This window comes from Staurois parvus, unplaced genomic scaffold (assembly GCF_062004578.1).
Source record: "Staurois parvus isolate SC_StPar_1 unplaced genomic scaffold, SC_StPar_1.0 ptg001263l, whole genome shotgun sequence".
In the NCBI taxonomy this organism is placed as follows: Eukaryota; Metazoa; Chordata; class Amphibia; order Anura; family Ranidae; genus Staurois; species Staurois parvus.
This window is the reverse complement of record NW_028319059.1, coordinates 2,690,788-2,717,284: the sequence shown is the minus strand read 5'-3', so window position 1 is coordinate 2,717,284 and position 26,497 is coordinate 2,690,788. Positions and strand designations below refer to the sequence as shown.

The following is a 26,497-nucleotide window of genomic DNA, read 5'->3' as shown; positions in this document are numbered from 1 at the left end:
CTTTTCCACCCAAATCCACCATTCATAGAAGCTGTACTACAGCTTCTGTGAATTAAACATGATCTATGAATGGAGGCATGGAACTATCAACCATCTGCTTCTCCCTCATGCTCCATGCATGGAAGCTGTAGTACAGCTTCTACGAATGGTGGATCTGGGTGGAAAGGGAAAACATAGTCGGGTTCTCTTGATAAGACCCAGTGACAGACCATTAGCTGTAATAACCATCACCACATTGGAAGATTACAGCGGCAGGGGTGGGGTGGGCATGACGAAGAAATATTTTCACTAACCGAAGAGGAATCAGCACAAGGGACATATCCCACTGACTTTAAGTTATGTCCCTTGTGCTGATTTCTCTGATTGGGATTTTGGCTGCACTTACGCTTTCAATAGCCCAGCCCCCCTCCCCCTTTATAATCCCTCTACTGTTAGTAGACATAGAGGCAGGGGCGTATTTACCACAAGGCAAACAAGGCACTTGCTTAGGGTGGCGTGTTTCAGGGGGGCACCACCTCACCACCTCCCCTCAGAAGAAGGGATGAAAGGAGGGACAGGCGTGCCATAGGAACCAGGTGGGATCTAAAAGAGGCTGCAGGCTGCTTGATGGTGTATGTAAAACCTGACTCCCAATCTCAGGGATTTCCAGAGCTTTGAAGATGAGTGTCTTTCTATCGCCCAGGGGTGGTAGTGGAAGTCTTTCCTGGGTGGGGGACAGGGGTGTTGTTGGTCAGTGTCAGACTCTCTCCGCAGGAGGAGGAGAGGGGGGGGGGGGGGGTTGGTGTTGGTCGGTGTCCGTTGGAGCAGATGATTTTTGTGTTGCCTAGGGCAGCACAAAACCTAAATACACCACTGCATAGAGGTATAAAATGTATCTCTCTTCTGCATTACTGGGCACAACGTCACCATCCTTCTGGAAAGATTCCGGGGAATGTAGAGCAGGCAAACTCTCATGAGAAGACACTTCAGTCCATTGCAGGACACTCAAAACTTTTGGCTGCTCTGTTCTTACCAGGATGGAACTGCAAGGACTGCGATGTCATCCTCACCTACATGCCGCGGGTGGAAGACATGAGTAAGGTTAGGTATACATCTAACCAGGGGCGGACTGACAACTTATGGGGCCCCCGGGCAATAGGGGATCATGGGGCCCCTGTGTCCTTGCCCAAACTCAAAAAAAGCCTATGAAAAAGGTACCAGGGGCATCTCACGGAGCCCCCTACTGACCCCGGGTCCTCGGCGCTGCCCGAGTTTCCAAATGGTCAGTCCGCCCCTGCATCTAACCTTTTTCTTTACAGGAACATTTTACAACTACTAATAGTGGGTGATTTGTGCAGAGGGTCCAGGCAGTGTGAGCAGGCTATACATTTTACTGCAAGGGCCGCTTTAATGACAGGCGTCTACGATGGGGAATTGTAGCGCTCTGCTAGGACTGTATAATGAATGAAGAGACAGCCATACATGCCAGCTATGGATTTAAACTTTGACTCCGAGCAGATCTACCGGTTACCACCGCTCAAATTAAAAAAGTCAGCTTGTGAGAGACCCCGGGGATCCAACGGCTGCCAAGAGGAGTGGCTACGCTTGGATGCCAAGATACATCTTCAGACTTGTCTTTTGTGAACAACAGCCGGCCGGGGAGCCTGACGAGATCCTCTTTGCTTATTATTTATTGTGTATCTCCAAGCTCTTTAGGGACGGAGACCAAGAAAGAACAAAGCCGAGCGCCAAGCCTTACCAAACAGAACTGCAGAAACTGCATATTTAAAGAACTTACAGCACACAAACTGAGCACTATAGACATTCATCGGGAATACGGAGGAATTGGGTCAGACTTTAAAGAGCAGCTCCAAAGAAGTGTGTAAAACCTCCTCCCCATTCAGCTGTATAGTCCTTCAAACAAAGAGATTTAAAAATTTATCCATACCCAAACTTTTTTTTTTTTCTATTATTATTATTTTTATTAGTTGTGGTTGTCTTGTTGCCTTTCTCCCTGCTGAGGAGATGCACCCTCTCTATGGGGGATATTTATCTAAAACTGGAAACTGCATAGAACCCAATCAGCTTCCAGGTTTTATTGCCAAAGCTAAGGCTGGAGAATAAAAAAGAAGGGCACCAAAGTAGGTAAAGAACCCATGGGTTAAGGGGGTCCAAATGAGGGCAAACTGCAGCTTCTGGAGTGAGTAATTAACAAAAAAACAACAATTTATTGCAGTACAAAAATACAAACATAAAAGGACATGTTTGGCATAATAAGCCAAGACATGGAGGGTTACCTCACCACCACCAAGGGAAGTAGTGAAGAGAGAATGACATGATCATCCACGGTGACGCTAGGCATGCAAAAGCCCCATAACCAGGTGATGAATGGTAGACCTGTGATGGATATAATAATCCATAGGAAAAGGAAAAAGACCGAGAAACAGAAAGACAATGCAAACAACTCAAAAGAGCATGTATAAGAATGACATGGACTGCTAGATCATATATATACATATATGCCCGCCTCCAAGACTTCTCCAGGGTGTCACCCATCCTCTGGAACTCCCTGCCCCAACCCATCAGATTATCACCTACTCTCCTCTCCTTTAGGTGCACCCTGAAAACCCACCTCTTCAGGGAAGCCTACCCCACCCCCTGCTAACTTGCCGACCTCCTCCACTCTTCCTACCACTCCATCCCCCACAGCTATCTCCTCCTGTGCCACCATCCCCTCCCTCCTAGATTGTAAGCTCCAAAGAGCAGGGCCCTCAATCCCCTCATGTTTTGCATTGTATTGGTATTGTTCTGTCACATGTTCTGTCCCCCTTTGTAATGTACAGCGCTGAGCGAACTATTGGCGCTTTATAAATACTGTATAATAATAATAAAGTATAATATTATATATATATACAGTCCAGAGCTTTGGGAATCCTGGTGTGTTTTATTTTTTCAAAGCTAAGGCTGGCCATACATTATACAATTCTGTTCAATTTCTGCCCTTTAGATTTATTTATTTCAGGTACTTATATAGTGCCGTCAATTTACGCAGCGCTTTTACATATATATTGTACATTCACATCAGTCCCTAACCCTCAAGGGGTGTACAATCTAAGGTCCCTAACTTACAGTCATACATATACATACTAGGGGCAATTTAGACAGGAGCCAATTCACCTACCAGCATGTCTTTGGAGTGTGGGAGGAAACCGGAGTACCTGGAGGAAACCCACGCAGACACAGGGAGAACATGCAAACTCCAGGCAGGTTGTGCCATGGTTGGGATTCGAACCAGTGACCAGGCAGAAGTGCTAACCATTTAGCCACTGTGCTGCCTTCAACTACGTAGTGCAAGGGCCTGCCTAAGGGGATACAATTGAAAGTGTTGTTTAGGTATTATATGGTTTTTGGTAAATCTAAACCAACAATCTCAAGAAAATTGTATAATGTATAGCCAGCCTTAACTTCATAAACTGAAGTTAGAAGCTGATTGGCTACCATGCACAGCTGCACCAGATTCTGAGTGCACCAGTTTTATTAAATCTCCCCCTATTTGTCCTTGATTTGATTTACGTTTTGATGATAAATTTAATTATGTAATTACATTGGACCAGCTTGGCACAATGTAAGGGTGTATTATCTTATAGTAATCACTATTATTATTATTATAATACAGGATTTATATAAAGTGCTGCGTAAACTGTTGGCACTATATAAATCCTGTATAATAATAATAATAATAACAATAATAATATAGTGCCAACAGTTTGCGCAGCACTTTACAAAATATAGTGGTCAGCACTACGTACAGTGGCCGTCTGGATCTTCCGGGTCCTATATCGAGTGCCTGCCCCACAATTTACTGATAAAGAGGGTTTTTGCTTGGCACTGTCACCATTAACAGAATGCCTTGTATATTTTCAGTTATTACAAGGCATTCTCTGATTGGATGTGGGGGACATTGTGATGTCACCTCCCTGCCTCTCCACCTCATCCAATGAAAGAACATCCTGTAATCGGTAAAAAAAAATACAGGATGTTCTGGGAATGGTGGCAGTGCAGAGCAAGCAAACCCCTATACTCAGAATGCAGTGGGCAGCCTCCCAGCATAGCACCTGGAAGATTGCGGCAATCACTGGAATAGTGCTGACTACTGGGAAGTGTGACAATTTAATTCCTGCAATGGACTGTAAAAAAAAAATAAAAATTTGCTTGCCTATACACTAGCAGCTTTTGTCACCTTCCCATCCGGCCAATGCATATAAATGGCCGGACGGGAGCAGTGACACTGTACTGCTAGGGTGACAGTATGTAAAAAAAAACCAAAAACATAAATAATCATATAAAATAATAAAATAAATTTTTTTAAAAAATTTTGAAAAATTATAATTGTTGGTTTTAACTAATTTGGGTTATTTTATTTTTTTTACTAAAAAGATAACTGAATAAATTTTGGCCAAGATTTATGAAGAAATATTAGTTATTTGCACAATTTTATAAGATAAACCCTTTTTTTCAAAATTTGTGGACTTTTTCATTTATATAGCAAAAAAATAAAAATCCCAGTGGTGAATAAATACCACCAAAATAAATTTTTATCTAAAAAAAATGCTAAAGATTCATATGGGTACAGTGTTGCATGACCGCACAATTGTCAATCAAAGTGTGGTAGCGCTGAAAGTTGAAAATTGGCCTGAACAGGATGGGGGTGAAAGTGTCTGGACTTGAAGTGGTTAAAGTAGTCTCCTTGTGAAGCGACATACTTTTCTAGATGACTGTGTCACTGCCAGAAACATTCCTCGAATTTGTTTTCTGGAACACTGTGCAGTATCTTTGGCACGCTGGATGCACAGAATGTTGTCAAATCTGTGTCCTCTAAGGCAGTTTTTAATTTTGAAAACAGCCAAAAGTCATAGGGAGATAATGCAGGGCAATAAGATGGTGATCAAGTTTCCAAATGGATTTCTGGGCCAGGAACTCATGCACATTTAACACATCATGTGCAGGAGCATTGTCGTGGTGGAGAATCCACTTTTTTAGGCCAGAGTTATGATCCTTTGCTCCTAACGGATTCTAAGTCCACATTTGCATCCGTTCTTTGCATTTTTGGCTGCCCTCTTCTTGCATCATCGTGGACATCTTCCCGCCCCTCCCTAAACTGCTATTCAAACAACACTTGATTTCCTCATGAAATGTTCACCATAAGCTTGTTGTAACAGAGCTAACGTTTCACTCGTATGCAGGGGCAGACTGACAACTCATGGGGCCCCCGGTCAATAGGGGATCATAGGGCCCCTGTGTCCTTGCCCAAACTCAAAAAAGCCTATGAAAAAGGTACCAGGGGCATCTCATGGGGCCCCCTACTGACCCCGAACCCTCGGACAGTGCCCGAGTTTCCAAATGGTCAGTACGTTTGACAATTTACATGTAGAATTTGATGTAAATCTGCTGTTCCAGATTCCTTTCACTCATTTTCTACCAACAGCGCAACACACATGTGTTATTTCTTCAACTACTCCATAAAGAGTGAGTCAACTAGTCTGCAACCCAGGCGAGTGCAAGTTAGAATATCTCAGAACACACTCAAGCAAATGGCTGTTTGACTTACCACCACAGTGCTATGCCACAAGCATTCTGGGAATTTAGTTGTCACACCCCATGCAGTGATCTCTAGCTTCCATAGCTGTCCCCCGGTCCTGAAATATGTCCAGTATACTTATCTTGGTCCAAGCTGGATGCAATTAAAACCACACCTAGAGTTCAGCGTTAAGTTCACATTGGCAGTTGATCTGCATTTGAGACTATGAGAGACAAAATGAGAAAAAAAATCCAGACAATCACATTGGCTGATTTGGAAAGAATTTATTTGCAAATTACAGTGGAAAATAAGTATTTGGTCAATATGAAAAGTTCATCTCAATACTTTGTTATATATCCTTTGTTGGCAATGACAGAGGTCAGACGTTTCTTGTAAGTCTTCACAAGGTTGGCACACACTGTTGCTGGTATGTTGGCCCATCCTCCATGCAGATCTCCTCTAGAGCAGTGATGTTTTGGGCTGTCGCTGGGCAACACGGACTTTCAACTCCCTCCAAAGGTTTTCTATGGGGTTGAGATCTGGAGACTGGCTACGCCACTCCAGGACCTTGAAATGCTTCTTACGAAGCCACTCCTTCGTTGCCCAGGCGGTATGTTTGGGATCATTGTCATGTTGGAAGACCCAACCACATTTCATCTTCAATGCCCTTGCTGATGGAAGGAGGTTTGCGCTCAAAATCTCACGATACATGGCCCCATTCATTCTGTCCTGTACATGGATCAGTCGTCCTGGTCCCTTTGCGGAGAAACAGCCCCAAAGCATGATGTTGCCACCCCCATGCTTCACAGTAGGTATGGTGTTCTTTGGATGCAACTCAGCATTCTCTCTCCTCCAAACACGGCGAGTTGTGTTTCTACCAAACAGTTCTATTTTGGTTTCATTGGACCATATGACATTCTCCCAATCCTCTTCTGGATCATCCAGATGCTCTCTAGCAAACTTCAGACGGGCCCGGACATGTACTGGCTTAAGCAGGGGGACACGTCTGGCACTGCAGGATCCGAGTCCCTGGCAGCGTAGTGTGTTACTGATGGTAGCCTTTGTTACGTTGGTCCCAGCTCTCTGCAGGTCATTCAGTAGGTCCCCCTGTCTGGTCCTGGGATTTTTGCTCACCATTCTTGTGATCATTTTGACCCCACGGGGTGAGAACTTGCGTGGAGCCCCAGATCGAGGGAGATTATCAGTGGTCTTGTATGTCTTCCATTTTCTAATTATTGCTCCCACAGTTGATTTGTTCACACCAAGCTGCTTGCCTATTGCAGATTCAGTCTTCCCAGCCTGGTGCAGGACTACAATTTTGTTTCTGGTGTCCTTTGACAGCTCTTTGGTCTTCACCATAGTGGAGTTTGGAGTGTGACTGTTTGAGGTTGTGGACAGGTGTCTTTTATACTGATAACAAGTTCAAACAGGTGCCATTGATACAGATAATGAGTGCAGGACAGAGGAGCCTCTTAAAGAAGAAGGTACAGGTCTGTGAGAGCCAGAAATCTTGCTTGTTTGTAGGTGACCAAATACTTATTTTCCTCCATAATTTGCAAATAAATTCTTTCCAAATCAGCCAATGTGATTGTCTGGATTTGTTTTCTCATTTTGTCTCTCATAGTTGAGGTCTACCTATGATGCCAATTACAGGCCTCTCTCATCTTTGTAAGTGGGAGAACTTGCACAATTGGTGGCTGACTAAATACTTTTTTGCCCCACTGTATACCCCCTTCCTTATCAGGCCAATTTTCAGCTTTCAGCACTGTTGCAATTTGAATGACAATTGTGCAGTCATGCAACATTATACCCATATGAAATTTGTATAAATGTTTTCTCACAAATAGAGCTTTCTTTTGGTGGTATTTACTTGCTGCTGGGTGTTTTACTTTTTGCGCTATAAACAAAAAAAAAGCAAAAAATGTAAAAAAAAAGTTTCTTTGTTTCTATTATAAAATTTTGCAAACAGGTAATTTTCCTCCTTCACTGATGTGCGTTGATGAGGCTGCACTGATAGGCAGCACTGATGGACACTGATGGGCGGCACTGATAGGTGGCATTGATAGGTAGCACTAATGAGGTGGTACAGATATTTGGTACTCATAGGCGGCACTGATGAGCTGGCACTGATGATGGGTACTGCTAAGCGGCACTGACTGGCGGCACTGCTGGGTGGCACTGACTGATGGCACTGCTGGGCTGCACTGGTGGGCACTGGCGGGCACTGATGGGAACAGGTAAGTGGCACTTCTGGGCACAGGTGGATGGTACTGCTGGGCACTAGTGGGAACAGGTGGGCGGCACTACTGGGCACAGGTGGGCAGAACTGGTGGGTGGCACTGCTGGGCACTGATCATCAGGGCACTGATGATGAGTGCCCTGATGATCGATGCCGATCCCTACTCTGACAACTGCCGGTTCTTGGCAGTACTTCCCTCGCGCTCTGACAGCGCGAGGAAACTGCAGCTGAGAACCAGCAATTGCATTTCCCGGTGATCAGCGTGTCATTGGACACGGCTGATCACGTGGTAAAAGGCCGCTGTGATTGGCCTTTTACCACATCACGTGATCAGCTGTGTCTGTAGGACACAGCGATCACAGAGATCGCTGGGTGCGTGCCCCAGGGGCGCGCAGGAGAGTGCGTTCTGGGAGGACGTCATATGACGCCCTCCCGGAATTGGCCGGCCACAGTACAGCCATCATTCGGCTATCTGTGGTCAGTAACTAGTTAGATAGGAAGGTTTATTATAATTACTTGTTTTTTGTCTTTTTTTTCAGCTGCTGCCTGGTTTCTGGCCTAGGCCAAAATTATGTCATACATTTCAGGAATATTCCTGGGCATTTGTTTTTCATGCAAAGGAGGGACTTTCTCAGCTGAGCATACCCTTGTGCCTGCATGCCTGAGCTGACAAAATGATGTCATACATCTCAGGAATCTTCCTGAGCAATTTTCTTTTTTTTCATCCAAAAGAGGGGCTTTCTGAGCTAAGCACACCCTCCAGCCTGCATGCCTGAGCTAAGGGCAGATAGATTCCAGGAAGTAAATGCTACATAAATCATATGCACTTACTCAAGATGGCCATGGCCAGAAATGCTGGGGGGGAGTTTTTAAAAGTAATGTCTCAATAAAATAAAGCATGGAGACATAGATGGATGGGTGAGTTTGCTTTGAAAATTACAAATGAATTAAATAACATTTCAGTTTCTGGTGCTCAGCTACAATTTAATTCCACTTTAATGAAATGCATATTATATCACATGCATTAATGCAGTGCATCAGGGCATAAAGGTCTGAATGGGCCCTCATTTAAATGGGTTGCTGTAATGCAACGAACATTAATGTGCAAAAAAATGCACATTAAATCACATTTTATGGCAAGGCAGCAGGACGCCAAGGTTTGAATGGGCCCTCCTTTGAATGGGCTGCCTTAATGCAACTTATATTAATGCACGAAAAACGCGTCAACGCACATATGTTACACATATTTTAACAGGTAGATCCTTTCCAATAACTGGATTTGAACAGTGCACTTATCTGTTTGGCTGGAACTGCCTTTTAAAAGTCTTTCAGAGTCTAAAAAAAACGTAAAAGAGGTCAAATCAGACTTTTGTAAATTATCCGATTTCCCTTTGTGGAGAGCACTAAGCCGCAGACCAGCAGCCGACAAAATTATTCAAATATGCAACGTGTTAACTGCACCAAAGAGGTTTATAGATTGATTCTCGTTATATTATTGAGCAATATCTTTGAATTATATTACAATAAAAACAGTGTTACTGGGGCTAAATCTTAAACTAACGTAGGTACGGAAATTTAATTCAGATCTATGTCGGACTGGTAGAGTTTCCTACAACCACGGGCTGGGAATGAATTTTATTTGCCTGGAGAATTCAGAACAACTATCAAACTAGTATATAAAAAAAGCTACTTATAACGTTTGTAAATATAAAATGTAAAACTCCTGCACTTGGGTATTAGTTAAAAATGGGAAATTGCTTTTTGCTTATATTGGAAGAAAAAGGAAATTATTGTAGGTTCTTGTTAAGGAAGAGTAAAGCAAAAACTGGTTTTGCCAAAAATGTACTGATTCCACCAGAATTTCATTAAAGTCAAAACTTTTGATTTTGCCTATTTGTTGGCAGGCAAGGGTTTCCCCTCCACCCTGTAGGATGGAGAGGAGTTTGTTGGGAGAATCATCCACCTGAGGACTCCATCGATATCTCAGAGGAGGCGGCTGTCTGATTGGATGCTGCAACCTCTCCAGCGGCCATCTTGGTGTGGGGCCATACAAAATAGGTGTAGCATACCCCCTAAAGGGCCCCTGGTGAACTTAGCCTTATTCCCCCTTTTAGGACGCACGCAGCCAGGCACATAGCAGTTTCTTCATTCTGCTACTGGCTCAAAGAAACAGTCTAAGGTTGTCTATTTTGTTTTTTTTTTGGAACAAAGAACTTGGATGGGGTGTGGGAGCATGGGATAACTCAGAACTGAAGAACTGAACACTCTAAGGACTCCTTAACTATCTTGCTGAACTGTTCAAAACTGTCCTACAGAATCTTTAATGTTGACAGTGATTATGAATTCTCCCAGAGACTAAAAACTGCACAGTCACTGGCTCTCCAGCACATGGACCATTTACTCACGCAGCCACAGAATCATCAGGTTGCCTCCTTCCAATATCTACCATGCTCTTCATGGTGGAGGGAGATGCAGGCTCACACCACCTAAGACAGTTGGACACTCTGTCCCATAACTTTCTCCTGGCTTTCTCTTTTGAGGTTTCTCCTGATCCAAATGGATTCCAGGACTAATCTTGCAAATAGGCCCCAAGATTAGCCTAGCTAAGACCTAAATGTCTTCTTAAAGGTTTCTCTAGCATTCTTGTCCCAGAGGCAGAGCCCCTGTACAGGGATCTCCTCCAGCAGGAATGGACCCAGCAACTCTTCTGCCCCTGTCTCAGGCCTCTATTTATGGGCTCTCCCACCACCTACTGGGCACACCTCCCTAGGGATTGGCTGGAGTCCCATACATTTCTAGGCTGCCCACTCTGTTCATTCTTCCTCTATAATTCTAGAATCCTCTACAGTACAGGGGGAAGTAATCAGAGCAGCAGCCTGTAAGACACTGAGTAGGCCTAAGCAATCAACCCCTGCTCCACTGATTACAAAGGAACCAACTAAATTTACCTAAGAGCCTACTCTACTTCTAGGAGGGTGCTACATCAGGTACTCACAACACTCTGAAGTGAGTGGTAGGTCAAGGACATAGACCCCCGATTGTTAAGGTGAGTGTATTGCAAAGGGAGAGGTTCCTGGAAACTAGAGTTAGCGTATAGACAACACCTATTCAGACCAGACATCCCCATATCCAGACTATTACAGTGGGGCTCTTCTCTGTAACTTCAGAGTACACCGTAGACTTCCACTCCTCCAGCAGAAAAGTTGAAATTGAAGCGCCACACCACTGTTAAGAGGTCCAAATTCAACTTTATTCCATTAAAGGTCAGGGGTATCATTTGAGAAGCAGCCAACGTGTTTCAGGGGTCCAAGTGTCCCCTTCATCAGGGCTAAAAAGAACATTAGAAGATTTTCATTTCAATCTGGCATCAATGCAATGTCTCAAAAGAGTCATAATTAAAACCAAACAGTCAATTATAATGAGAGTATCAAAAACAAATTTATATAAAAATTAGAACATGAGTGCTGAACAAAAATGAGAATATGGGTGCTGAAAAAAAACCCAATTACTAAATTAAAAACCATCATTACTATTAAAATGGTATATTGTGGTTGATATGTTAGCCCAATATAAAAGAGAAAAAAGAAAACAAAATAAAAAAAAAAATTTAAAAATTGAGTAAAAACTTTCAGAACGTGTATGTGTATAAAATGAACCGTACATTATACAATTGCTAGACGTTTAACAGAAAAAAAAACACACGCAAAAAGTTCAAAAGTACATAAATAATAGATAAATATTAAAAAAGGTAGTATAATAAAAATAAAAATAATAAAAATATTATAGATAATAATGATAGTACTACTGACATAGTCATAATCACTCTATACATTCTTGGCCACTACCCTTCCAGCAGAAGCCATCCTCTGACCCAAGCCTGGTAATATTCTACAAATAGCAGCTGCTATAGTGCCTAATATTGGTGCCTACAGAAAACTATTTATATTCATTACCACTAACCTATGCACATTATAACATTCAGAACTGTGTGTGTGTGGTCTGTCCCTGATTAGGTACCCTGGGCTTAGGCCATTTGTTGAAACCATTCCTTTTATAGTGCATGTTTTGGGGGTTGCGATTTCCTTTCCTTTGCCCTTTGATCTTCCCCATTCCTTTCCTTTCCCATCCCTTCCCCTGTACCCAACCCCAAGCAAAGACTTGCAAACAAAAAGGAAATCATCAGAAAAAAAACAAAACAAAACACATCGCTTAGTAAAAGCAGCACACATTACATATTGTTAGGTGCACAGTTGACCTTTTGATTACCCGAGATGTTAGTCCCTTCCCAGCCAATGACATTAGTACAGTGACAGTGTATAGTATTAGCACTGATCACTGTATTAGTGTTGCTGAAAATGTAATTGTCAGTTAGTCAGTTCCAACCTAGTGTCAGTTAGTGTCAAATTGTCCGCCGCACAATCACAGTCTGTTAGGGCTCCGGGAATGACCAGAGGTGTGTGGACCCACACAGGGAATCACAGACTTCAGGTATAGCGTGTAAACAAGATAATTTATTAAGGACAACACAAACATAAATGCAGTGCAACAAAACAAACCCAAAACTAACACAAATACATACAACAAGGTGAAACAAACCCAAACCTAAACTGATATATATATATGTGTATATATATAGAACACAATGTAGTCAGGCGGGCCGGGTCGGTAGCTAACGGGCAAACAGGGTACCAGGAGCGAGCGGAAGAGTGGTCAGGAATAGCCGAGGTCAGGACAGGTGGAGTTCGTTCAGAGTCAGGTTCAGAGTCAGGATCAAAGCAGGATCAGACAGGATGCAGGTACAGGGGCTCATGGGAAACATACACCAAGGCACTGATCACAGGCCTGGTCCTGCTTAAATACACCTCCTGCAATCAGCCTAAGGTGATGGCCTGATTGCAGGAGTGAGACTCTGGCTGCTGAGAGCACCCGCTGGCCAGCCTTGGTACTGCAGCCCACAAGGCAGGTGAGTCCCACCACCATTGGTGAGTACATTCCTGACACAGTCCCACTACAAGTCGCTGAGCATCGCCATGACTAGTATGAAAAATAAATAAAAATTTGAGTATATATACCATAGTATGTAAATGCTATAACATTTAAACAAACCAATCAATATACACATATTGGGATTTTTTTTTACCACAAATATGTAGCAGAATACAGTTTGGCCTACATTTATGAAGAACTTAGTTTTTTTTTTAAATATTTTTTATTGGATATGTTTTATAGCAAAAAGTAAAACAAAATATATATTTTTTAAAAAATAAAAAACCTAGTAGTGATCAAATACCACCAAAAAAAAGCTCTATTTGTGTGAAAATTATATAAATGTCATTTGCGCACAGTGTTGCACGACTGCACAATTGCCGGTTAAAATAGCAGCATGATGAATAGCAAAAAAATTGCCCGGTCATGAAGGGGATAAAATTTTCCAGAGCTTCAATGGTTAAGCTCTATTTTTCAATGCAGATCTGAAAATGAACTCAATCATCTTATTACCATATTTCAGTTTTACAGAATACACAACCCATCCCTGAAACTTGACAGCTTTGGGGAACAGTAGGAGAGCTTCTGCAGTCACACTAAGTGCATCTCCGATGAATATAAGCAGTTTGAGAGTTTAATACCAAATTGGTAAAAATTATACTGTAGATGTGCTAATTGATGCAAATATGCAAAAAATATTCAACATTGCTAGAATGAGTCTGCTAACAGGTACCTGGGAAATTCTTAGCAAGTGGATTTTAAAAATGCACAAATGTTATTGTAAATCACACAAACATACAGAAAATATACAAAAATTAAAGAAAAAAAAGAAAATGTAATGATTACGACATTATTATTTAAGTTGTCATAGCTGACCTGTGAAAATGTCTGGCTACTAAATGCTTCCTGGGGTCAGTTATCTTACATACATTCCATTGACAGCACCAAGAAAACTTTCAAAAGTAGATAAATCCAATGGGTTTCGGGGGCCCAAACAGACTCCCCGTTATCAGGGCTACAAAACAAGTACAAACACAAAGGTCATAAAACTAAAAGTAAAAGGTCAGCAATGAAAAATGAATATACAAGTTGTTTACTTGCTTTACTTTTAGATCCATTTTTATATTCATGAATTTTTACTTTTAGATTTCTGGCCTTTGTAATTTTTTAAGCCCCATAAAGGGGGAGAGTGTTTCACCCTGAAACCCAACTGGCTTTATTCTGCACTGAATCAGTTTTATTATTACATTAACTTGGACTTTTGGATGTATATTTGGTGCTGTCATTGGATTGTATGTACTGTATGTGGATTCTCAATTCTGGGCCCTTAGGTTAGATGTCATTCTTATCGTGAAAGTATTGGGCGCTGAATTTTTTGTATCACCATTCCTGGATATAGATATAATTGGTATGATAAGGTTGTTATTTGCTCTTTTTTTTTTTTATTTACACATGGTGATACAGTGCCTCTCACATAATGTCCAAGGTTTTAATTAAACAGCATTCCTCCAATATAGGCGGCTAGGGGCGAAGATTCTTTTACTACAAGAGATCCATTTTGCAGCTAAACAGCCTACTTTTTTCCATAAATCATATAAGCAGGCTTTTTACATGTTATTTTCCAACAAAAACAAGGGGGGGGTGATTTTTCTTCATAATTTGTTCCCCTTGGAGGTACAACAGGTCTATCATGATCCTGAGAGCAGGTTTATTATCATTAAGGGCACACTTCTGGGTCATGAGCTTACCATAGCCAATGTTTATGCACCTAATTTAGCTCAAGCAACCTTTTTTTCAAATTTTTTTGATACTCTTGACAAGTTCCTGCCTTCATATGTTGGTAGGCGTTGATTTTAACTTGGTAGTCAATCCTTTATTGGATAGAAGTTCATCCTCAATCTCCTCTCCGGCCTGCCCTAAAACTCTTACTAAACATTTAGAGTCCTTTCAGTTAGTTGACTCCTGGAGGGCACATAATATGGGTGCTAGGGATTATACCTTTTACTCTCATCCTCATGATTCTTATGCTAGGCTGGATTACATATATTGCTCTCTGATCCTTCTTGCCAATTCCACAAATGCAAAGTATGTGAGGCCCTAGCTTAATGACTTCTCCCAGAGCTAATTGGAGCCAGGAGTGAGCCAACCTTGACTCCAATCAGTGTGATGATATTGGATGTGTTGCTGACAGCTGTCCTGCCCTTAAAAAACACACACCTGTTTTGGGTTTACTGGTTTCAAGAAGCACTGTCTGATGTGAACCATGCCTCGCAGAAAAGAGCTCTCAGAAGACCTACCATCAAGAATTGTTGACTTGCATGAAGCTGGAAAGGGTTACAAAAGTATCTCCAAAAGCCTTGATGTTCATGTGTCCACGGTAAGACAGACTGTCTACAAATGGAGAAAGTTTAGCACTGTTGCTACTCTCCCTAGGCGTGGTCGTCCTGTAAAAATGACTGCAAGAGCACAGCGCAGAATGCTGCATGAGGTAAAGAAGAATCCCAGAGTGTCAGCTAAAGACCTACAGAAATCTCTGGCACATGCTAACATTTTTGTTGACACATCTACAATAAGGAAAACATTAAACAAGAATGGAGTACATGGGAGGACACCACGAAGGAAGCCATTGCTGTCCAAAAAGAAGATTGCAGCACGTTTGAAGTTTGCAAAAGAGCACCTGGATGTTTCACAGCACTACTGGCAAAATATACTGTGGACAGATGACACCAAGATTGAGTTGTTTGGGAAGAACACACAACACTATGTGTGGAGAAAAAAAGGCACAGCACACCAACATCAAAACCTCATCCCCACTGTAAAACATGGCGGAGGGAGCATCATGGTTTGGGGCTGCTTTGCTGCCTCAGGGCCTGGACAGATTGTTGTCATTGATGAGAAAATGAATTCCAGAGTTTATCAAGACATTTTGCAGGAAAACGTACGACCATCTGTCCGCCAACTGAAGCTCCGCAGAGGATGGGTGATGCAACAGGACAATGACCCAAAGCATACAAGTAATTCAACAAAACAATGGCTGCAACAGCACAGAAAACGCCTTCTGGAGTGGCCCAGTCAGAGTCCTGACCTCAACCCGATTGAAATGCTGTGGCATGACCTTAAGAGAGCGATTCACACCAGACATCCCAAGAATATTGCTACACTGAAACAGTTTTGTGAAGAGGAGTGGTCCAAAATGACTCCAGATCATTGTGCAGATCTGATCTGCAACTACAGGAAATGTTTGGTTGAGGTTATTGCTGCCAAAGGTGGGTCAACCAGTTATTAAGTCCAAAGGTTCACATACTTTTTCCTCCCTGCACTGTGAATGTTTACATGTTATGTGCCATTAAACCATGGCAACATCTAATGTTTGTGTAGTATTATGTTCAGCAGACTGTGTTCTTCTATTGTTGTGACTTAGATGACGTTCAGAGCACATTTTATGCCCAATTCATGCAAAACTCCACGTAATCCCAAGGGGTTCACATACTTTTTCTTGCAACTGTATATATAAACTGCATAACAAGCATGGCAATGTCTCCTCGTTACCCCATGAAGTGTTGGACATTTTTCAGGAATTATATTCCTCCCTGTTGGCTCCTCCACAGGCGGATTACCCTCCCCCGGAAGTCTGTTGGCTTGATTCCTTACCTCTTCGTACTCTTACACCCTCTCAGATTCCGTCCCTTATTGCCTCTTGTACTGTGGAGGAAGTTACACGTGTAATTAGCACAATGAAAAAATCCACAGCACCAGACCCTGATAGGTTCACAGCCAGTTATTACAAACATTTTGCCCCTTTTTTTAGCCCCATCTTTGGTGTCTATGTTCAATGAGGTTTTGCAGGGGGGCAGGTTTCCTGACAAGATACTTTTGGCCAACGTGTCCCTGTTGCCCAAACCCTTAAAAGACCACCTTCTACCACAAAACTATAGGCCCATTTCTGTGATGAATAATGATTTATCGATATATAGTCGTATATTAGCGGATAGATTGGCTACTATTATCTCCTCCTTGGTCTCACCTGATCAATCGAGATTTATCCTGACAGGCTTATCACAGATAATATATACGTCTCACGTTGAATGTTATTCAAGATGCTAACCTGCACTCTAAGGAGGTGTTGGTATTAAGCCTAGACATTTATAAGGCCTTTGATAGTGTCCTCTGGCCATATCTGTTTTTGTTATTGCAGAAACTGGGTTTTAGTGACTATAGAGTCATACATCTGGCCATTTTCCCCTATGGTAAATGACAGCCCACTTCCTTCCTCTTCCTCCATGCTAAACACAATAAGAGTGGGATGTCACATCTTGATTGATGGAGGCTTTACCTCCCTGTTATTCTAAGACACAGGCTGGAGGGGCATGACACAACCTGTGATTGGCAGAAATCCACCCACACCATGTTATTGCCAAATAAATACATACAAACATAAATAAATAAAAATCTGACTTCAAATATATATTTGATGCTCTAAAAGAGTTTATTGATAATATATATTTATTTGTACTTATTTGTATTCCAAAGGCTGTTTTTTTTATATATTTTGAACATTTGACCAGCAGCAGGCTCCTTCTGCCACTGCTTCCCTGCAGACAGGCTGGGGAAGAGCTGGGTCGTGTGATATTTGTATATCGATTAGGAAACATTTACTCAATTTTAAAAAAAATTAAATCAAATACAGTGCCATCATCTATAGTACATACAGAAATGGACAATGTAAATTAACCGGTTCCATGCTGCCCTATAGCAGAAATACAGCTACAGGGTGGCACGGGTGTGCAAAATCATGTATATATACAGTACATTATTTTGCAGTTCCTGGTAGGGGGAGCGCACGCCTACCCACACTGCCATTTGCGGCCTCGGTTGTCAGTCACCGGGTCGCCAGTGATCTCTCCCCTGTCAGCTCCTGCACACTGCTTTGTATGGCTCTGCATAGTAGAGCCATACAAAGCAATGTGCTGACACAGTAAAACACACACACACGGCACACTGTAAAACAGCACACAGTTAACCCTTTGATCGTCCTGGATGTTAACCCCTTCCTGCCCAGTGCCATTAGTACAGTGTCACTTTATTAGTGTCACTGGGGATGTCAGTGACACCAAGTCAGTCCCCCCCCACCCAGTGTCAGAATGCCTGTCACAGTCCCGCTATAAGTCGCTGATCACCGCCATTACTAGTAAAAAAATTCCATTATCTATACCTCCATTTGTAAATGCTATAACTTTCACATAAACCAATTAGTTTACATGTATTGGGATTTTCTTTAGCAAAGACATGGAGCAGAATACATTTTGGCCTAAATTTATGATGAAATTTGATTTTTTTAATTTTTTTACTTTACAGCAAAGTCAAAAATATTGTTTTTTTTTTCTCAAAATTGCTGGTAATTTTTTTGTTTATAGCGCAAAAAAAATAAAAAGTGCAAATATCACTGAAAGAAAGCCGTGTTTGTGAAAAAAGGACATACATTTCATTTGCAGCGTTGCATGACCGTGCAATTGTCAGTTAAAGTAACGCAGAGCCGTATCGCAAAAAAATGGCCTGGTCAGGAAGGGGAGAAATCCTCTGGAGGGCAATTGGTTAAACAGTGTGTGCTTAGTATCACTTTAAGCTCCTGAGTACATGGTTCCCTTTGCTAGAGTAACTTCTCTGATTACTGGGCAGCTCTTCTGGCAGGGCAGTTGGTAGACACTTTCCCCTTGGAGATCCAGAACCACAACTCCCCAGAGTCATAAAGACTCCAATCTACTAACTATCTGAAGAGGCGAAACTAAACTGTCCCTGCCAAATGAATTTCTGCCAACTGGATTCCTGTCCCTAGGTATACACTTCTCGATTTAGGGCCCCTTAGTTACGAAGCTCCTTCTATTAATATTCTATGCACCTCTACATCTAAAAATGGCTTTTGAAATCCCATGAGAGCTCTGTGTCAAGACTGGACACAGACTTTCCCAAAATGGCTCCCAGAACCCATGGCAGAAGACACAATGGTCCTAAGCTGGGATCCCTCTAGTGCCAGTAGTGGCTGCTTTGTTTACTGCTACAAAACAAGAGACAGTGAAGTAACAATCACGGGATTGCTACCCCACTCCCCAGCACAGCTGACCCAACCAGGGGCGTATTTACCACAAGGCAAAAAAGGCATTTGCCTAGGCACTGCCCCCTGGAAGAAGGGACATAAGCGGCATGGGGACCAGGTGGGATCCGAGATGGGCTGCTTGATGGTGTATGCAGAGCCCAACTGTCATTCCTGGGGATGTCCAGAGCTGTGAAGGTGAGTGTCTTTCGCTCAGTCGCCATGGGTGGGGTGGGTGATAGTGGAAGGCCCTCTTGGGTGGGGCAGGGGTGTTGTTGGTCACTGTCAGGCTCTCTCCGGGGGGGGTCTGGTCTTGGTCAGTGTGAGGCTCTCTCTTTGCCAGGGAGGGGTGTCCGATTTTCGTGTTGCCTAGGGCAGCACAAAACCTAAATACACCACTGAGTGTACCCAACTGAGTAACACTGTCACTCCACACTCAGATTGGGAGAGGAAGCAGCAGCACAAGGAGCCAATCTGTTGTACTGCAGTGCAAGGAACATGCTAATAGGAGGAGAGAGCAGAGTGACAGAGAAATAAGCTCATCAGTCTCCTACTTCCCCCTCACTGTCCAGTAACAAGGTGTGGATAGAACAGCAATGGGCAAACTACGGCCCGTGGGCTGTATACGGCCCGGCGGACCTTTTAATCCGACCCGCGGAGCGTGATACTGTCAGGATGGCTGTCAGGATGTGTGTAGGCGGGCAGCGTGACGACACACGAGGGGAGCTAGGCTCCTCTCACAGTCCGCCCTGAAGACCGGTGTAGCATGAAAATCTGTCTCCTATGAGGATCTGTCCCCCTCGACGTATCTGCGCATGTGCTGGAGATCGCCGATCGGCTGCTAATGCCTGAAACTGGCACATGCGCAGATACGTCGAGGGGGACAGATCCTCATAGGAGACAGATTTTCATGCTACACCGGAACGGCGCGGGAACACGGCGAGAGGAACGCGCGGAGCAAAGGTAAGTGAATTGACACAGGGGGGACTTAATATGGGGGATGAATTACTATGGGGGATGAATTACTATATGGGGGATGAATTACTATGGGGGATGAATTACTATGGGGGATGAATTACTATGGGGGATGAATTACTATATGGGGGATGAATTACTATATGGGGGATGAATTACTATATGGGGGATGAATTACTATATGGGGGATGAATTACTATGGGGGATGAATTACTATGGGGGATGAATTACTATATGGGGGATGAATTGCTATGGGGGATGAATTACTATGGGGGATGAATTACTATATGGGGGATGAATTACTATATGGGGGATGAATTACTATATGGGGGATGAATTACTATGGGGGATGAATTACTATATGGGGGATGAATTACTATATGGGGGATGAATTACTATATGGGGGATGAATTACTATATGGGGGATGAATTACTATATGGGGGATGAATTACTATGGGGGATGAATTACTATATGGGGGATGAATTACTATATGGGGGATGAATTACTATGCTTACTATGGGGGAATATTACTATACTTACTATGGATGACACATCATTCATCTACTCTTGGTCCGGCCCCCGGGTCCAATATATGAACCCATTGCGGCCCTCAAGTCAAAAAGTTTGCCCACCCCTGGGATAGAAGGAGACCTGTAGGTTTCACTCACAGAACTGTATCAGAAAAAAAAAAACATCCTCCTGCTTTGCCAGTCATGTCTGTGCTTTGCGGCAGAGCTGTTCAATTCTCAGGACTGGATGGACCAACATACAAATCATTTCAGGTGAAACGGGTCCCCTATGTGTCTTTCATCTGTGTATTTTAACTACGTGCCAGGAGTTCAGCTTTAAACGAAATTTGAGGGCCAGCATTTTATCTTTCCCTGACCTAGCTAATTGTTTGAGCACGCTATCCCTCAAAAGACAACAATGGATCAATACAGTAAATAAAATGAAATGTAAAATGTGAAGGTCTAACTTGTCTGTAATGTATTCTTTGCCCTCAGGACAGTGACTGTTTCGAACAGAGACACTGAGCTGGTCCACCTGGAAACCAAAACTGCTGAAGGACGTAAGTTACAAACTGTTCTACTGTTCTGTTCACTTCCAATTTTCCAGTTGTTTTAATTACACAGCATTTTATTTTAATTGGGTTGTTCCCCTTCATAGAAAGAGGTTAAAATTAAAAGTGTATTTCAAGCCTTTTTTTTTTTAGTTTTGTGTAATGCTACCCCTGGAGGGGTCACAATAGATACAAAGATTCTTTCCCAAACAGTGCAGAGGCAACCAGGCACACAGTAAACGTCCATTCATTACGGCTCATTGAACAGTCTAGGGTTGTCTTTTAGAATTGATTTGCTTGTAACAGAAGGGGGTTTGGGGTGATGTGGGGGTCTCCAGAATGTCAGGTATTCTTAACAGAGGACACTTCTCACTCAGTAACAGTAGCACAAGTACAGGTAGACTGAAATAGTCCATAGGTTCACAGCTGGGGATCATGAAGCAGCTTTAGCACAGGTAAAGGCAGACTGGAACAGTCTACAGGTTTATGGCTGGGGACCATGAAGTAAGTTGAAGATCAGGCAAAAGGTAAACTGAAACAGTCTACAGGTTCACGGCTGGGGGCCATGAAGTAGGTTGAAGATCAGGCAAAAGGTAAACTAAAACAGTCTACAGGTTCGCGGCTGGGGGCCATGAAGTAGGTTGAAGATCAGGCAAAGCTAGACTGAAACAGTCCATAGGTTCACAGCTGGGGATCATGAAGCAGGTTGAAGATCAGGCAAAGCTAGACTGAAACAGTCCATAGGTTCACAGCTGGGGATCATGAAGCAGCTTTAGCACAGGTAAAGGCAGACTGGAACAGTCTACAGTTTCACGGATGGAGACCATGAAGTAAGTTGAAGATCAGGCAAAAGGTAAACTGACACAGTCTATAGGTTCACGGCTGGGGACATGAAGTAGCTTTAGCATAGGTAAAGACAAACTGAAACAGTCTACAGGTTCACGGCTGGGGACCATGAAAAAAAGTTGAAGATCAGGCAAAGGTAAACTGAAACAGTCTACAGGTTCATGGCTGGGGACCATGAAGTAAGTTGATGATCAGGCAAAGGTAAACTGAAACAGTCTACAGGTTCATGGCTGGGGACCATGAAGTAGCTTTAGCACAGGTGAAGACAGACTGGAATAGTTTATAGGTTTATGGCTGGGGACCATGAAGTAATTTTAGCACAGGTAAAGGCAAACTGGAACAGTCTATAGGTTCAAGGCTGGGAACCATGCAGTAACTTTAGCACAGGAAGAGGTAGACTGCAACAGTCTATAGGTTCACAGCTGGTGATCATGTAACTATAGCACAGGTAAATGCATACTTTCACAGTCTACAGGTACAGACTACAAGGAGTAGTCCAGCATTCAGTCCAAGAGTCCAGGGGCAAACACCCTCCTTTAGCTCAGGTAAAGGCAGACTGGAACAGTCTACAAGTTTGTGGCTGTGGGCCTTGAAGTAGGTTGAAGATCAGGCAAAGGTAGACTGAAACAGTCTATAGGTTCACAGCTGGGGACCATAAAGTAGCTTTAGCACAGGTAGAGATAGACTGGAACAGTCTATAAGTTCATGGCTGGAGACTATAAAGTAACTTTAGCACAGGTAAAGGCAGACCGTAACAGTCTACAGGTTCACAGCTGGGGACCATGAGTTAGACTGAAGATCAGGCAAAGGTAGATTGGAACAGTCTACAGGTTCATGGCTCGGAACCGTGAAGTAGCTTTAGCACAAATATGAGGCTCTACTCACAGGATCCTGGCACAAAAACAGTCCATAAGGACTTTTCCAGCATCCAGTCCAAGGGCTCCAAGGGCAAACAGCCCCCCCTTTTCTCAGCTCACAAATCAATTCCCTCTCATGAAAAAAGACAATTTCCTCAGGGCTCCAGACTATTTAACAGCATCCCGGTCACCATCTGGCCACCCCCCCAGATATAGCGAATGCAGGGTCCAGGAAGACCAGATATAGTGAATGCAGGGTACGGGGAGACCAGATATAGTGAATGCAGGGTCCGGGGAGACCAGATATAGTGAATGCAGGGTCCGGGGAGACCAGATATAGTGAATGCAGGGTCCGGAGAGACCGGATATAGTGAATGCAGGGTCCGGGGAGACCGGATATAGTGAATGCAGGGTCCGGGGAGACCAGATATAGTGAATGCAGGGTCCGGGGAGACCGGATATAGTGAATGTAGGGTCCGGGGAGACCAGATATAGTGAATGCAGGGTCCGGGGAGACCGGATATAGTGAATGCAGGGTCCGGGGAGACCAGATATAGTGAATGCAGGGTCCGGGGAGACCGGATATAGTGAATGCAGGGTCCGGGGAGACCGGATATAGTGAATGCAGGGACCAGGGAGAACGAATATAGTGAATGCAGGGTCCGGGGAGACCACATATAGTGAATGCAGGGTCCGGGGAGACCACATATAGTGAATGCAGGGTCCGGGGAGAACACATATAGTGAATGCAGGGTCCGGGGAGACCACATATAGTGAATGCAGGGTCCGGGGAGACCACATATAGTGAATGCAGGGTCCGGGGAGAACACATATAGTGAATGCAGGGTCCGGGGAGACCAGATATAGTGAATGCAGGGTCCGGGAGACCACATATAGTGAATGCAGGGTCCGGGAGACCACATATAGTGAATGCAGGGTACTGGGTTTAGTAACACTTTAAATCTAGTGATGAGAAGGTGACATATCGCCTCCTACCAGCCACCATCATGGATCATTTTTCACTGAGGCAGGAAAAGTTGGAGCTAATGCAAACAAGCCCTTAGGGTTTGGAAATTCCAAATTTCAGAAGTTCACTTTTTTTTTCCTTTATTTTGGCTGAAGCACAAGCAATAAAGTGTTTTAAAAGTTTGCTCATCTCTATTACCTATAGCTACATGACAAAGCTGGGTCAGAAATTGCTCTCCAGTTTGTAACAAGCCCCTGGGGGCAACGATAGGAAGAGCGTTCCCCTGGGGTCCCCCCCCCCTCTGCCGCAGCGATCACCTGCAGTCTATGGGTGTGATCATCTCTGCAATGTAGTGTATTAAATAAGCAGCTGAGAAAAAATTAGGCAGCAGCTACCATTAAAGGGAAATTGTAGTGTGCTATATATTGTATTTAACTTCATATTGTTACCCTCGTATTATTATTACTACAAAAAGGCACTTTCCAGACACAAGTGAAGGGATGGACACTGCCTGTATCGCTTCACTTGTATTGGCTGACACTGGAATCGCTTGGACTCTTCGCCATTGCCGTTTGAGGTGATCCTTTTCCTTCCATCCTTAGCTTGGGGCAGGGCCATAAGGTATACTTCCCAGACACAAGTAATATGGTGACTGTGTACTGCACATGTATGGGAAGCTATACAACCTCTCATTTTACATCAGTGAGAGTGGAGGGGGGCATAGAAACATTCTGGGCACTCTCCCTTGTAGGGCCAGCTTCTGACAGATTGTGCTTGCAGCATGCTCCTCTGATTTGTCACATTACTTTATATGGGGATTTGGTGAACATCCTGCGCTCCCCTGTCCTTCATCATGGTGGGCTTTTGGCTATGGCCTCGGCTCATTGCAAGAAATTTCTACTGGTCTTTCTGAACTCCTGAAGAAGCACACCAGCGAAACGCGTTGAGATAATGCAACCCTTCCACAGCCTACTGTAGTTGGAATTGTAACATACACTCGCCGGCCACTTTATTAGGTACACCTCTTCAATTGCTTGGTAGCACAAATTGCTCATCAGCCAATCACATGGCAGCAACCTAATGCATTAGGCATGTAGACGTGGTGAAGACGGCTTGCTGAAGTTCAAACTGAGCATCAGAATGAGGGGGAAAGGGGATTTAAGTAGCTTTGAACATGGCATGGTTGTTGGTGCCAGACGCGCTGGTCTGAGTATTTCATAAACTGCTGATCTACTTGGATTTTCAAGCACAACCATCTCTAGGGTTTACAGAGAATGGTCCAAAATGTAGAGAAAATATCCAGTGAGTGGCAGTTGTGTGGAAAAAAATGCTTTATTGATGTCAGAGGTCAGAGGAGAATGGGCAGAATGGTTCAAGATATTAGAAAGGCAACAGTAACTCATGTCAATATGGACCAAAATCTCTGAGGAATATTTCCAACATCTTGTTGAATCTATATCATGAAGAATTAAGGCAGTTTGGAAGGCAAAAGGGGGTCAAACCCGGGACTAGCAAGGTGTACCTAATAGCTGGTGAGTGTATATTCGCACAGGTAGCGCAGAGACCTTGTTGATTGTCCCATCTTCCCTTCAACACACAGAGTGGTAATGCTAATGCGCATGGGGTGATTAGAGTGTGCCCAGGCGCATCCGGCACACCCTGTGCACACGCCTATGATCCTCAGTCTTCTAGGTTGATGCTAAGCATCATTCATACAGGAAGACTGAAGACATCTTGTGGCCGATGCGTCACACAAATTCGGTTTGCAGACATTTTTTTCTTTTTTACACCTCAGGACATCTATAACCAAAAAAAAAAAAAGGAAAAAAATAGCCCACATTTAAGCTTTTAAAATGGATCTAGCACATTTTCTTGGAATAAGCCATTAGTTTTATTATATAAATATTATTCAAAGCCTATAGATATCAATTAAAACAAAATGGTAGCTAAAGGAACATTTATAGTTGGAAGAAATATCAATGTGAATGGAATTAATTGTAAAAAAAGTGGTAAATCTTACTTTTTTTAAAAAAAAAAAGAGCCATGCTGTGTTATAAACAGACTTTTTTTGGGATCGAATAGGCTCAAATCTTTAGTGGATCATTATAACTTCTTGTCTTGTCCAATAACAACAAGGTTAAAAAGTCTAAATGTCTCTTTAGCTAGATTATCATAATTCATTGACAGGTGCATTTCACCTTCTGACCCTCATCTGATCTGCTTCTCATGGGTTTTGCACTCCTATTGACTATATGAATGCAAAGCCTATCCTACATGAACAAAAGGCCGTCCATGCAAGCACTTAGTGTATTTACTAACTTTCTTCCCAGTAGGCTTCCTTGGTCTAGTGTAATGGTAAACATTTCTCAGTTCTCCCTGCTGCCTCCTCTTATCTGCTTGTATTTCTACTGCGGTCTCTTGGCCCCCCCGGACCGTGCCTCCTTTTTCCTGCAGGAGAATACCATTAAAATGATTCTCTTCTGTCATGGAACTCTGGCCAAGTGCAATGAAAAGTTTCAATGCAAATTAGTTCTTATCGTTCTCATGCTAATCAAAGCATTTCAGTCACTGAGATGAACCTTTTTAAATGTCTCCCTGAAAAGCTTTTTCCCTTTTCTGAGAGAGATTTGAGGATTTTCTCCGCTCGGCATTACACAGCTTAATTCAGGCTATAGATTGCCAGATATTAAATTCAATTAAAATAATAATAAATAAAAGGGCTTTTTTTGTATGCAGATGAAGACTCATAATGGAGACTTGAGAAAGGCCTTCTCATGGTATTCTCCTCTGTGAGATGGTCCCAATGGCTATTCAAGGGTCTGGAAAGTTAAGTAGCTTCCCAAGCCTTGTGTGCAATAACTGTATTCTCAGTACAATGCAAGAATAAAGTGTATTTAAAGCCAAAACATTTTTTTTTTTT

General features: G+C 43.1%; 1 protein-coding gene across 8 annotated transcripts in view; it reads left to right on the top strand.

Moving 5' to 3' along the window:
* The window catches only part of SORCS1 (sortilin related VPS10 domain containing receptor 1), a 1,076,837-nt gene that overhangs the window by 665,672 nt on the left and 384,668 nt on the right, over window positions 1-26,497 (top strand). For all 8 annotated transcript variants that reach the window (XM_089660690.1, XM_089660686.1, XM_089660688.1 and 5 more), the window contains exon 6: window positions 20,852-20,916. In XM_089660690.1, coding sequence (XP_089516816.1) covers window positions 20,852-20,916 — 65 coding nt within the window. The remainder of the gene's footprint in view (window positions 1-20,851; window positions 20,917-26,497) is intronic.